We start from the raw sequence: 13,443 nt of genomic DNA, 5'->3' as shown, positions 1-13,443 counted from the left end.
TTTAAGCCTTTTCAAATTCGACATTTTCTATTATCAAAAAGATGAATAACATAAATCATAATCATAATCAACTTCTATTCATAGACAAATAATAAAATGAAATTAGAATCATTTTAAATTCATAAGTAGCAAACAACAGAATAATGGTATGATTACAAATAATAAAACCACAAGGGCAGGATAGAATATAGGTTCACCCGGTGGTATATTAGCAACAATGATGATAGTTAATATGACCAATACAATAGGAAAAATCATCCTTGTGTGAATCATTTTTACAAAAACTTTTTGAGAGTAGTAATCTGAAAAATGAAGATTGATTTGTGAAAATGTGAAAACGGAGATGTTTATTTTATATTTGAAAAATATAGTTGTTGTAACGTCGTCAGTTGACGTTAACAACCGTTATGTATATATGACCGTTGTAACGTCGTTAGTTGACGTTAACGAATAAAGTCACTATATCAAAACGCGTATGAGTAATATAAAGGACAAGATTTTTTTTTCTTATTTTAACTTTTAAGATTTACTTTTAATAAAAATACAAACTACTTTTTCTTATTTTAACTTTTAAGATTTACTTTTAATAAAAATACAAACTACTTTTCTTATTTTAACTTTTAAGATTTACTTTTAATAAAAATACAAACTACTTTTCTTATTTTAACTTTTAAGATTTACTTTTAATAAAAATACAAACTACTTTTTCTTATTTTAACTTTTAAGATTTACTTTTAATAAAAATACAAACTATTTTTTCTTATTTTAACTTTTAAGATTTACTTTTAAGAATAAACATTAGTATGCATGAAATAAATAATGATTAATTGCATAAGTAATCATAAATGTTAGATAACATATAAAGACCCCATCGTATTCGTATTGATCGGAATTAATCTCGACCCATGGTACCGTGTTGTCAAATGACGTGTTGCGTACATAAAGTACCGTGTTGTCAAATGACGTGTTGCGTACAATCATGAGGTCTTATTAACATAAATATAAATGTTAGTGAAGTTAATAAGAGTTAGATTACAGAAAATATAATTCAGGCGGTATAACCGACCATATATAACTTAAATAACATAAATATAAATGTTAGTGAAGTTAATAAAAGTTAGATTACATAAATATAATTCAGGCGGTATAACTGACCATATATAACTTAAATAACATAAATATAAATGTTAGTGAAGTTAATAAAAGTTAGATTACAGAAATATAATTCAGGCGGTATAACCGACCATATATAACTTAAATAACATAAATATAAATGTTAGTGAAGTTAATAAAAGTTAGATAATTTCTTACCTTGATTAGTGACGTGTGCTTGCTTAGATAAACCTTAATTATACGGAGCACTTCGTGCTGATAACGTGTTATATTTCAGTAGGCTTATAACTACCTTTAGTGGCCTGGTTCAATATATTCAAATTGAAAGAACCAATAAAAGAGAGATGTGTTGTAGAAGATATAGGAGAGAAAGAGGTTGAAGAGGTGTGATGTATTTAATGTATATGTGTGTTTTTGTAACTTACATTATGCACATATATATAGTACAAATTTTACTATCCATATTTGACTAATTACCATCCATATTTAACTACTAAATTTACAACATATTTTATTTTTTCTTTTTTTATTCAAATTCTGAATGTATTCATACAATGATAAAACTTTATATATATAAGATTATAAACAATAAACTTTTTTCATATATTTTAAAAAATGAAAATTGATATAGGGATGGGAAAAAAATCTGTACCTGATAGAGAAACCTGAAACCCGATTTTTTGAGTCGGGTTCAAAAGGTATAAGATTTTTCTTGTTCGGGCTATCCGGGAAGGCTAGTAATCCGACCTCATACTCTCATGTACGCAGTCCAGCAGGTTACTCCTTGACCGGGTAAATGTGTCTAGAGCCAGGTATGTAGATAGTTTTTAAATTGTACCGCCAGGGTCCGGGAATGGTTTTAGACACAAACCTGATTATCCGACCTGTATACCTAAAAAAATATCCGAGTCCATATATCTGGCTCATAACCCAAACCCAGCCCGTATACCAGATTACTCAGCTCGCATACTCGATTACTCGGGCCGTATACCAAAACAAAAAAAAAAAACTCGAGTACCCGTAAAAAAACCCGTTTACCCAATAGTTTGTAGTTAAATTGAGACCCAGGTACTCGGGAGACTCGTTTGCCCGCTAGTTAGTAACTAATCGAGAACCCGACTGGTCCAAATCTGAGTTTTAAACCGGGTTTTTTAATCGGATTTGATATGAGATTACCTAAACCTGACCCAAACCCGGCCCAATTTCATCCCTAATTTTATAAATCCAAACCCAATGCCACACGCCCTCTCACTTGAGTAAGAGTGTAAGACGGCTTGTAATGGGAAGGGGCTCACGCCGTGGGTGCCTAGGTGGCAGCCGGCCACGCCCTGGGCGATCAAGTAGCCGTGCGTGGAGAGGGGCAGGGGAGAGGGGCAGCGGCTGTTTGCGTGGGCTGGCAACGGGGAAGGCCACGGGTGTGGTTGCTTTTATTTTATTTTTTATTAATTTAAAAATATTATTTTATCCCCTTTTAATACTTAACCCAATTATATTTTAACACATCGTCACAAAACTGCTAACTCACACCATAAACTCACACCACCACTACTCCACACAAACAACTCACACGTCCTAATCATCAAAAAGTAACTCACGCCACCAACCCATTACCTTACCTTTACTAATGGTCTAAACCCATACCATTCCCAAACACAACCAGACGCCATCGTATCTTTCGTTTGTCTTGTAAAAGATACATGCTCGTTGTAATTTGTTCAAAACCTCCCCGTCACGTTTCTCATCTTTCGTTGTCTGCTCTCAAGGTTGGTTAATCGGTTCTACTGGTTCTATCTTAATTGTGCTAATTTGTATATCGTGCGTTGATATCACTATCTGGCTACCTGTTCCTTTTATTATTAAGACTTCTATGCTATCATCTCCTTGCCCACCAGGTGTTCGATAAAATGTCTTATGCTTCTTTAGTTTGCTTTTTTATTCAAGTTATACTAGTATTAATTAGTGAGTTTACAAGAAAATGACATGGATTAAAGAATCCCTCTGAGTTGTATGAAATATGAAACAAACAGATTGTGTTTGCTGAAAAGATAAGTAATTGTGAAGTAAATATTTTAGGGTTTTGAATTACTTCTATTATGGTTCATTGTTTGTATTTTGAGATATAAAGTAAAGTACTGGTTATTGAATGTAGAGTTATTGGTTTGAAATTAATCGAATGCATTAAAACATATGGTTAATTCATATTGTTGATTAATTATCTTACATTTATGGGTAATAAAAAAGTTGTCATGTCATTTGTAAAACAAAAATTGATAATTAGACATGCTCAGACACTCTTCTTGGTTCGACATTTAAACTGGTTTATCGTAAATTGGTTTATCGTGCTATTATAATGCGATCTGCGAATGACAATTATAAGCAGGTATACTTAAGGAGATAAATGGATAGACTCAAAGAACAGAAAATACAAAGATTCGAGGAATTTATTGACCGTCGGTTAAAACCTGACCTTGTTAAGGCCATCGCTGAAAGGTACAAGTTTATCTTTCACCTCCCATTACTTGTCATTAAAATACAATTGGTCGATTTCAGGAGTAAGCGTTATTTATAATAACCTAATTGAGTTTTCATTGACATTGCAGGGACAAGGTTTTTGAACAACAAAAAGTTTAGTATCCTGTGCTATGTTTACTTAACTTCTCTATAACCATTGCACTGTTTTTTATATGTGTTTTCACTTAACCCCATTTAATCGTAGCTCTGATCTGAGAAAAAGTTTGGAAAATTTGGAAAAAAATAGTGTAACGAGTCTCAGATCAATGGTCAATCTAGGTTCTGAAGTGTATGCACAAGCTGATGTGTACGTATATATTTTATATACATCTTATTTTGGTAGCTCTATTTATCTATTATTTTATATATTATAAGCTTTTCATGTTTGCAGACCAGATACGCGTTACATATATGTAGATGTTGGGCTTGGATTTCATGTAGAGCTTACTTGGTCCGAGGCCTTAAATTTCATCCCTGCTAGAGAAGAAAAGCTGGCTAAGTACAATTTTTATGAATTATTTTGTGTTCCAATTTTGTATAATATATTTATATTTATGATGAGGTTCTATGATAGTTCTGTCTGTATAACAATTTGTGTATTTAATGTGCAGGCAGATCGAGGAATACACTCGTCTCATTGCTCAAACTAAGGCCCAAATCAAGATGGTAAGTTTACATGTTGCAGCATGCTGCTTTCTGACTTATATGCGGTCTGTTTTGTATGTCGCATATGTACCTTTATGTTAAGGCAGTTTTCTATGTGGGGTCACAGGTTTCGCAAGGAATACGTGAGTTGCTACAACTGCCAGAATGATTTCATAGGATTATGAAATTAGTGGTTCTATCTTCGGTTTAAGTCAAAGACCAACTGTTTGAAATGTTATTGACTAAACTCTGATATTGAAAAATAGATTTTCCTTTTTGTTGTGAGAATATTGTCTGCCAAAAATACAAGCTAACATGCCTTGCTTGGTTGTGAGAATATTGGGTCAAACAGCTCCTTACTGTAAGTTGTGAAATTTTGTAAGTTCGAATTGAATTTAACATAATTACATATTACCGGCTTCAGCTTATGGCCTAAGCCATAAGCTGAAGTTTATAAGCTCACGATCGGTTGAAATTAAGTTTATCGAGTCTCATATTTCTACAAGCTGATAAACGGTAAACAGGGTAAACAGGCTCGGCTTGATAAAGATTTTTATTTCGGCCGAAATGGATTAAACATATCGTTTACAGTTCTTTTCTTTTCATCATAGTTACAAAGGCCAGGACAAAATCACACTATTATTTATTTATAAGCATCATTTTATAGAAAAGTACTTGCGAACTTACAACTCTCATTGTCGTATTTGGGTGGTGTGGTTATTGCGTTTGAACGCATCTTATAGTTGTCATGTGCTAATAGAGAATGAATTTAGTCTTTAATAAACATTACAAGTAGTTTAAAATATGTAATCCTATACCTTTGTTCTCTAACAAAATGTGGTTACATGTAGCGGAAATGATTAGGATTCCAATAAACTATTTTGTGGTGAGTTGGCATACATCACTTTTTGACTATTCATAGCGTCAAGAAGCCGTTGATCAAACCTAAGAACCCAATTGAATCCTTAATTATGTCAAAGAGCCGTTGACCCAACCCCACTTAGAATCTCAATAATCAGGGGTGTTCAATATCTTTCTTCATAGCCCTCATAAAGTAACCAGCGGCAGGTTAATACAGTTCTCGTGCTTGTGGATTTTACCGTGCATTGATTTAGGAGCCATATCGGCTATAGTTATTGAGTCACTTGACTGACTCTTAAAGCCTAAATCAAATTTCAGTCAAGATTTAAAATCCATGAAAATTTGATTTTACCATTTTTAATGGCGTCTCAATTTTATTTTAATTTTAATTTTATTTTTCTTTAAAAAAAAATTCCTACTTATTGGCCGAAGGTCCACTCGGAAGCAATCTCTCTATCCGTCGAATAGAGAGAGTGATGACTTTCTCTACTTTTGAGAGTGTTTTTCACCCTGGGTGGAGAAATGACTTGTCTTTATTCTTGGATAGTAAAAGGATTGTCTACATCTTACCTTCCCCATACACTACACAACTCATGTATTTGGTTATTTTTTTGTTGTTGTTGATTTAGGAGCCTTCTTCTTTAGCCTACCGAATAAAATCGAAAGAAGACCCGACTTGATTTCGGTTTTCGGGTTGATTTCGGTTTGGTTTACATATTTGAATTTGTTTTTTATTTTTACGTTTTTCAATTTGGTTAAACTGAAAATCGAATTCAAAAACAAATTCAACTAATAATATATAGAAGTATTAATATGTACATACTATAAATCGATTTCGAAATCAAAAGCTGCCTCGGTTGGCTTTTCGCGTCTGGAACGCCACCCAAAGTCGATCTTCAAAGGTAATGCATCAAAGAATGCACCGTACTTTGATTTCAAACAGTTTAATCCAAAATTCGAATCGATTGAAAAACATAATGAATTTGAATTTAGTTTTCGATTTGATTTCGGTTTGGTTTATATATATGAATTCAGCTTTTTGTTCGGTTTCAGTTCGTTTATATCTAAATTCTGTTTTTGGTTTTACTTTCTTGAATTTGGCCAACCCCTAAATCAAATTTAAAACTGAATTCTACTAAGGGTGTGTTTGACGCACGAGTTTATGGGAGCTTAGGAGCTTGAGCTTATGATTTTAATAAGCTACAAGTAATAAGCTTTGTTTGGTAGACATAAAAAATAGAGCTTATGAAAATCATAAGCTCTAGAAAAATAAGCTACTTCTAATAGCTTATGAAAAAAAATAGAGCTTATGAACTGAAAAATAAGCTCCAGCTAGTTTACCAAACACTTATAAAAAATAATAAGCTCCAGTTATCAGCTTTAAAAATAAGCTCCAACTATAAGCTGAAGCTTTAGCTTATAATAAATTAAACTGTTAATTTATAGGCCAGAAATCGATTTCAAAATCAAAAGCTGACAGCATTCCATTGGATCTTTGCGTCTAGAACGACACTCACTCTATAAGCTCTCATGAATCATGATCTCCAAATGTAATGCATCGAGAACACATGTTGGCACTATAAAGCTCCCTAATATCTTTCTATAAGAGCCGAGTTTATATTATCCTTCACTGTATGATTGCACGTTAACTTTTATATATATTGCTCCTTACTAAATTTATTATAAATGAAACTGTTGATGTTAAACGTTTTAAAATTTTTTTTTTATTGATGTTGGTTTTCTGTTTGTTTGTTTGGCCTTATCTAATAAATAAATGAAAAATGGTAACTTGTTATCCTCCTGTTTTCTTTTTGTTCTTTATTATTTGCTGTGATCATCATCCCATTTAGTTTACGATAACGACTTTACTTCAGTTGAGACGACACTTGGTGATGGTGGATCATTATATTAAACTTTAGCACCCAAAATTACTTAGTGGAAAAGTGGGTGGATTATTAAAATGACTTCTACTATTAACATCACTTTAATAGTAACTAACAAAGCGCTTATGGCCTAGCAATATTAAGGGAACTCATCAGTCTTAAGGTTGTGAGTTCGAGCCCCGTTGTAGACAAAAAAGGTGTGTATATGTGTGTATGAGTTTGCTGTTCTAATAAATAAAATAACTTATCAGCTTAAGGTTTGTGTGTTTACTTGGTGGAAAAGTGGATGGATAATTAAAATGACTTCTACTATTAACGTCACTTTAATAGTAACTACCAAAGGCCTTATGGCCAAGAAGTATTAAGGAACTCATCAACTTAAGGCTGTGAGTTCGAGTCCGGTTGTGGACAAAAAAGATATGTGTTTGTTGTTCCAATAAAATAAAATAAATAGTAACTAAAACCATCACAAAATGGTCTTGTAGTTGGTGTCCTTATGTCCTCACAATACATGTCTAGACCTCGCTAGCAACTAGCAGTATATCTTGAGGTGGCTAGAGAAACAGTTAAAACATAGTTAGAACATTTTTTTTTTTTTTTGAAAAGCAAGATAATATATTCATAAAACAACGAGAAAAACAATGAATGGCTCACATATGAACAAGCCATACGCCCAACACACACAGAGGACAATAACACACGAAATATAAGTTCACGACCACAAATACAACACAAAATATAATAGAGATTTAAGCACGAAAGGCATAGATGCAGAACTTGTATCCCACGCCTTTAACCAACTAGGAGAGGTAAGAGACCGGGTTGGTAGTCCAAACATTCCAATCTATTGTGGAGCCTTTTATTCTTCTAGAAATCCAATCAAATGAGCAAACTTGAATCTCATTTAACGCGACCGGAGCATTCCAACTTTTATCATGGAAAACCTTGTTGTTTCGATTCCTCCAGATAAAGTATGAAGTAGACCAAGTAATTGCTTGCCAAATATTGATATCGCCTCGAAGAAGTTCATTTATACTAAAATGTGAGAAGCTACCTCGATTCCACCAATTGTAAACCCTCGTCCAAACCTCTTGTGCATGTTTGCAAAAGATTAGAACGTGGTCTACCGTTTCGAGGTCATCATCACAAAGTGGGCAACGAACACTATGTAAATCAATCCCACGTTTGTCTAGTTCCATTCTCACGGGTAGCCTCTTCTGTAAAGCACGCCAAGCAAATAGCTCAATATTTTTAGGGATTAAGGAGTTCCGAATTGTTTCATCCCTGTGGATATCAATATTAAGCAGTGTATCATCAATGATTGTGGATAACTTTTTTACCGTGAACCTTCCATTGGAGGATAGATTCCATTTCCACGAGTCAGCAGCATTAGGATCAAAAGACAGCGATCCTATCAAGCTAGAAATTTGTACCAGCTCATCATATGTTCGGCCAGTAGGAGGTCTAGTCCATTCCAAACAGAAAGATTGAGCCGCATCAGACTGTACCGCAGCAGAACCAGACCTATCCACAGCACCAGCATGATCGCCTTCTTCACAAGTTGCAACCGTAACCGGAGGATCAGTAGCAGCAGCAGGCTGTTCCGCAACAGTAGCAGGCCTCTCCATAACATCAGCAGCAACAGGATCACCTTCTTCACGAGCAGCAACAGTAGTAGCATGGACTGAATTTGTAGCAGCAACTCTATCTTTGACAGTGGCATTGGTAGATTCGAGTCTGAAAAGTCTAGGATAACTTACACTCAAACAGTTATTTCCGATCCAAATGTCGTTCCAAAAAGAAGTGTCACCTCCATTACCAATTTTTTTCTCGAAGGAAGTCTTGAAAGAAATTTGTAAATCTTCGATTTGTTTTCCTGCACGAACAATGTTATAAAAAATACTTCCCGATTAATCTGAACAAGAAAAACGTGCATACATGTAGTCTAGTGAAGCTAGATATGGTTATAAATGTACCCTCGAGGGCTCGAGAAATTAAGGAAACGTTGACACGTCTGGTGTACTTTAATCACATAGATACTAAGGAAACTTTTATAGGCTGGATGATACTATACATATATTTGCAATGAAATGTTTATGGTATTTGATTCCAGGTCATTATCCATATGCCGCAAAATTAATAGTGAAAATGAAACTTTTTAGCATAATTTATAATCCATATCAAGTTGTACTTGTTTTTATGGATCTGGTTCGTTCGGTATCATCTATCATCTTAAAGGATTACATGCTGATTACTCCACCTCACTGAAGTTTTGTTCCGATTAAATTAAATACTGCGTATATATAATGTTCTGTTACGATTTGTCATGGTCCATATACGTCGCTATCAATTCGCCTGATATCAATCCAAACCCTGAGGCATATTCTTTTATTGTAATGGATATTATATTTTGCAGTTAACCTTCAAAGTTCAAATTATGAACATCTTTTCATCCATTAGGAACTTGTGCTGCAGAATAACTACCGCCTACCGGTATAAGCAAGTTCGTACGTATTAATGAATCTATGGCGGATTCTTTTTATCGTTGAATTGAAAATTATGAGTTATATATAACCAAATCTTTTCAACAAAGGTGGTGCTGATACATCTACATCTCTGATAAATAAGCAAAGTTGTAGCATAACAGTATCTAAAAGCTATATTTATTATTTATTTATAATATTAATATTAATATTATTTCTCTTCCCGAAAAAAAATGGAAAACCGGCCTCTTCATTGTTTTGTCTCGCTTGATCAACGAACTTTTTGCAGTGCGAGATATGCAACTAGTCGATAACCAATCAACATTATCGCCATAATTAAGAGATCTACCGTTAGATTGTTTAATCCGACTGATCTAACAGCTGGAAAATCTGCCACGTGGCAGTAAACTCCTTTCGAGCATTCGTATAAGTCGTTCTCGTTGTATTGAACCCCGAGTAAAAGCTTGAAACAGTAGTAACTATAGCTCAAATACTTCAACCACACAATAAAAGGTGGGATTTGTTGAATGTAATATCCTCCGGCAATAAGGAAAACGAGCGTTGTAACCGAGGCTAAAGTTGTGGCTTGTTTAACATCCATAAGAATCGCACCGATGGCTAAACCGAGACTCTGGGCTACAAGGACATTGTAGAGTACTACAAGTAGGGAAAGGACAAAAGTGGCCGGGTCGGGTTTTAACCCGCCCATCCAATAGAGTATGAAGGTGAATGCGGTTGGGAGGGCTAGTTCGAGCGGTAAGTCTCCGATTGTTCGTGCAAGAAAGTAAGAGGAGAGACGGTACATCCCCGATGATCGCTCTTTTATAAGCATTCGTCTTTCTTGTGGAAACGTAAAAACAGCGTTGTATAACGGGTAGAACCCCCAAAAAACCGAGAAGAAGAACAACATCGCTATCTGCAAGGAAAGAATAGAACAGTTTAGCATATACTATTAGTTTAGGTAACTATATAATAATGGTACTGATGAAAATTTGGGCGGTTCAGGTGGTTTGGGTAATCGGTCAAAACATGAGTAGGGTCGGGTTGACCTAAAACACTTTTTGCTCATAAGAATCTAAAAATTTAATTTTTAATTTTAAGTGAAGGTTAAACAATAGGATTTTTCTAATGATAACAGTTAGGACTGTCATTAAGAATTATATTTATGAGTTCGTGTAGGATAGTTATTTTTGGCTCTTGGGCTGTCATTAGAAAAGTCCTAAATAATAAGTATAGTTTAGGAGATTTCTGACCTTTTTTTTTATATTTGACCCGTTTAGATAGAACATAACAGGAACAAACGGGTCCAAATTGTCTAACTCTAGTTTTGGTATAATAATGCTTACCCTATCTTCAATATGTGATGTTGGAGTATGCCACCAAAGGAGTCCTCCGAGTATAGCGACACTTATCACTTGAAAGATTCGAAGACTATTAAAAGATTCGAATCTTCGTTCCCGTACTCCCCTTAAAAGTAGCACCTTAAACTGATGCCACCAGCTTGTGCACCATTGTTCTGAGTTCACATGGTTTCCTGCACCAATAAGAAGCCAAAAAAGTTAATATTTTATGCAAATCATGCCATCTATTAGTAACAATAGTAGTATAGTACTTGTTTTATATTTTATATACAACTTACTTGTTGAAACTTCTTTTGTGTTGTTATGGTTGCTAATGTCTACACTGCATAATTCAACTTTCAATCTTGTTGAAATGTGTGTTTCGTAAGACGCGATGAGTTTTTTCCTAACTAACTTCTTCTCCTTCTCCGCGTTTTCACCTTGCTCGTATTCATGCATCGTATCAGGTGCAATTCCTGTATATTTTTTTAAAACTTTTCGTTAATGATTCGAAATAGATTCAAACTGTGTAAAATTGCAGAAAGTAAGATTTTTAGTAATGATGAAGACGGCTTTATACTTTGTTACTCTATCGATGCACTAGTCATGATGATGTATAGTGTCGAGGTGGGCCGGGGTCTTACTTTTCATCGTTTTTAAAGGTAAAATTATGAAATATGTACACGCGCTTTATCAACACAAATTGATGATTCACAAGTTAAAGAATTATTACCATTAGCAAGATCTAGTAAAAGATCAGCCGGATTAACGGTGATTGAAGTAGAAAATCCAACAGACGAAAAATACTCCAAAGCAGTTGATGCGGGCCCATAGTAAATCGGTGAGCCCTCAGACAACAGGACTAGTTTATCAAACATATGGTACAGCCGGCTAGACGGTTGATGAATTGTTGTGACCACGGTTCGACCACCACTAGCCAACCGTTTGATTGTGGTTACAATCCTTTGAGCTGTGGTTGAGTCTAAACCAGAAGTAGGCTCATCCAACAACAACAAGCTTGGATTAATTAACATCTCTTGACCAATGCTCACTCTCTTTTTCTCTCCACCTGAAATACCTCTAAACAGTGGGCCACCAATCATGCTATTTTGGCATCGGGCCAGGCCCAACTCAGCGATGACTCGGTCCACATGCTCAATTTTATCGGCTTGAGTTAAAGTTTTCGGTAATCTTAACATAGCAGTGAATAATAATGTTTCAGTCACTGTTAGATGAGGATAAAGAACATCTTCTTGTGTCACGAATCCTGTTCGCCTTTTCATCGAACCTGAAAACGGGCTGCTGTTGTACGCAATCTTTCCCGACAGTTTCCCGTTAAGACGTCCGCCAAGCGCAGTAAGAAGCGTTGTTTTACCACTTCCCGAAGGACCTAGCATTGCCAGTATCTCCCCTGGACAAACCTTACCTGCATAAATTAAATAAAAAATAATAATAAATATTATTTACCAAACTGATAACATTCATCAGACAAATGATAACATTCATCAGATTGCTAGCCTAACTGATATAGAAACAAAAGAGCGAAAGTTCTTTAGCCGTATTGAACTGATTGATTAGCTAGCCATATCAATCTTGATAATGTCTTAATCACCGATTAATTTATTTGATTTAAACTTAACTATATCGACGTTTGTTTTATACGTACCTGTCACACCATTCAGTATTGTCTTTTCTTTTGTGCTCGCTACTCCACCGCAACACGTCCCTTTTTGCTCGACCTTAACTTTATAAACTACATCTTCAAACTGCAAAACACGGGGCGAAAATCAGAAGAAGTAAAACATAAATGGTGAAAAAGAGAGAGAGAAAGAGATGAAGAACCTTTAAAGTTATGGGGTACAAAGCGAGCTGTAAAAAAGACGTTGAACGAGCATGAGACTGAACTGGATAGGCCAGATACGAAGAGTAATCATGATTCGGTTTAACCATTTCCATTGGATTCGAAACCGTAATAGTAGTACTATCTTCGGGAGTTGGAACTATTGAGTTTGGGGACATGGCCATTGGCCAAGTGTGATACGGTTATGATGTCGAAATTCGCCTTTTCTTTTGTTGGTGGATTTGTTCACTATAGATGAGGATACTTGAATGTGTGATAAGTTATAGAAAACTTGCTTTAGTTTTTGTTTAAGTTTGAGTTTTGTTAAATGCTTAACACAAGTATATATATACACACAAAAACAAGTGTAGTACTCATGAAAAGCTTGAGGATATAAAAAGAATTTTATGTAGGTCTAGTTTTATATGGTGGATACCAATCTTTTTCTTTTCAAAGTATTCCAACACTTACTTTTTTTACTCCATTATTTATTGTAATCTCTTTGTAGTTAATTTATCATATCTTTATCAGTTTGGCATCTATCTCTCTCTCATCATTTGATGTTGCTTTTTATATCTTTTTCTTTATAGTGACCAACTAAGGCTGCATGGTTGATCATGCAACTGAGCATCTCCAGCAGAAACAAGTGGGGGATGAGACTCATGCCACTTAATTAAACCATCCCAAAACAATCTAATGGTCGGGGTCCTGTTATATAACAGGTCATAGTTCAAATCTCACTAGTAGTATATCTTGGGGTGACAAGG

The 13,443-nt window shown here is 34.8% G+C and overlaps 3 protein-coding genes across 3 annotated transcripts; 1 reads left to right on the top strand and 2 right to left on the bottom strand.

Moving 5' to 3' along the window:
- The first annotated feature begins 2,740 nt into the window (after positions 1 to 2,740).
- Positions 2,741 to 4,681, top strand: LOC139850294 (uncharacterized). Its single transcript, XM_071839881.1, has 7 exons — positions 2,741 to 2,876; positions 3,494 to 3,603; positions 3,714 to 3,743; positions 3,830 to 3,931; positions 4,016 to 4,123; positions 4,236 to 4,290; positions 4,397 to 4,681. Exons 2-7 carry the CDS (start codon positions 3,512 to 3,514, stop codon positions 4,436 to 4,438), a joined length of 429 nt encoding a protein of 142 aa, XP_071695982.1. The 5' UTR covers positions 2,741 to 2,876; positions 3,494 to 3,511; the 3' UTR covers positions 4,439 to 4,681.
- A 3,132-nt stretch (positions 4,682 to 7,813) lies between these two features.
- Positions 7,814 to 9,395, bottom strand: LOC139850038 (uncharacterized). Its single transcript, XM_071839637.1, has 2 exons — positions 9,386 to 9,395; positions 7,814 to 8,889 (listed from the first exon to the last, which is right to left on the bottom strand). Exons 1-2 carry the CDS (start codon positions 9,393 to 9,395, stop codon positions 7,814 to 7,816), a joined length of 1,086 nt encoding a protein of 361 aa, XP_071695738.1.
- LOC139846671 (ABC transporter G family member 14-like) lies at positions 9,234 to 13,012 on the bottom strand. The gene is made up of 6 exons (XM_071836156.1): positions 12,679 to 13,012; positions 12,503 to 12,602; positions 11,570 to 12,262; positions 11,136 to 11,312; positions 10,843 to 11,030; positions 9,234 to 10,412 (listed from the first exon to the last, which is right to left on the bottom strand). Exons 1-6 carry the CDS (start codon positions 12,859 to 12,861, stop codon positions 9,768 to 9,770), a joined length of 1,986 nt encoding a protein of 661 aa, XP_071692257.1. The 5' UTR covers positions 12,862 to 13,012; the 3' UTR covers positions 9,234 to 9,767.
- Positions 13,013 to 13,443: the final 431 nt, after the last annotated feature.

The sequence above is a fragment of the Rutidosis leptorrhynchoides genome, chromosome 5, assembly GCF_046630445.1.
Source record: "Rutidosis leptorrhynchoides isolate AG116_Rl617_1_P2 chromosome 5, CSIRO_AGI_Rlap_v1, whole genome shotgun sequence".
Classification (NCBI taxonomy): domain Eukaryota; kingdom Viridiplantae; phylum Streptophyta; class Magnoliopsida; order Asterales; family Asteraceae; genus Rutidosis; species Rutidosis leptorrhynchoides.
Note: the sequence above shows the minus strand (reverse complement) of the source record. Positions and strands in the feature narration are given on the sequence as shown.

What these genes read in the sequence shown, in the direction of transcription:
- LOC139850294 (XM_071839881.1), top strand. Translation starts at nt 3,512, where the DNA reads ATGGATAGACTCAAAGAACAGAAAATACAAAGATTCGAGGAATTTATT. An exon ending in GTTAAGGCCATCGCTGAAAG is followed by an intron (nt 3,604 to 3,713) that starts GTACAAGTTTAT and finishes TTGACATTGCAG; the next exon opens with GGACAAGGTTTTTGAACAAC. An exon ending in TTTGAACAACAAAAAGTTTA is followed by an intron (nt 3,744 to 3,829) that starts GTATCCTGTGCT and finishes ATTTAATCGTAG; the next exon opens with CTCTGATCTGAGAAAAAGTT.
- LOC139846671 (XM_071836156.1), bottom strand. Translation starts at nt 12,861, where the DNA reads ATGGCCATGTCCCCAAACTCAATAGTTCCAACTCCCGAAGATAGTACT. An exon ending in TGTACCCCATAACTTTAAAG is followed by an intron (nt 12,603 to 12,678) that starts GTTCTTCATCTC and finishes CGTGTTTTGCAG; the next exon opens with TTTGAAGATGTAGTTTATAA. An exon ending in CACAAAAGAAGTTTCAACAA is followed by an intron (nt 11,031 to 11,135) that starts GTAAGTTGTATA and finishes TTATTGGTGCAG; the next exon opens with GAAACCATGTGAACTCAGAA.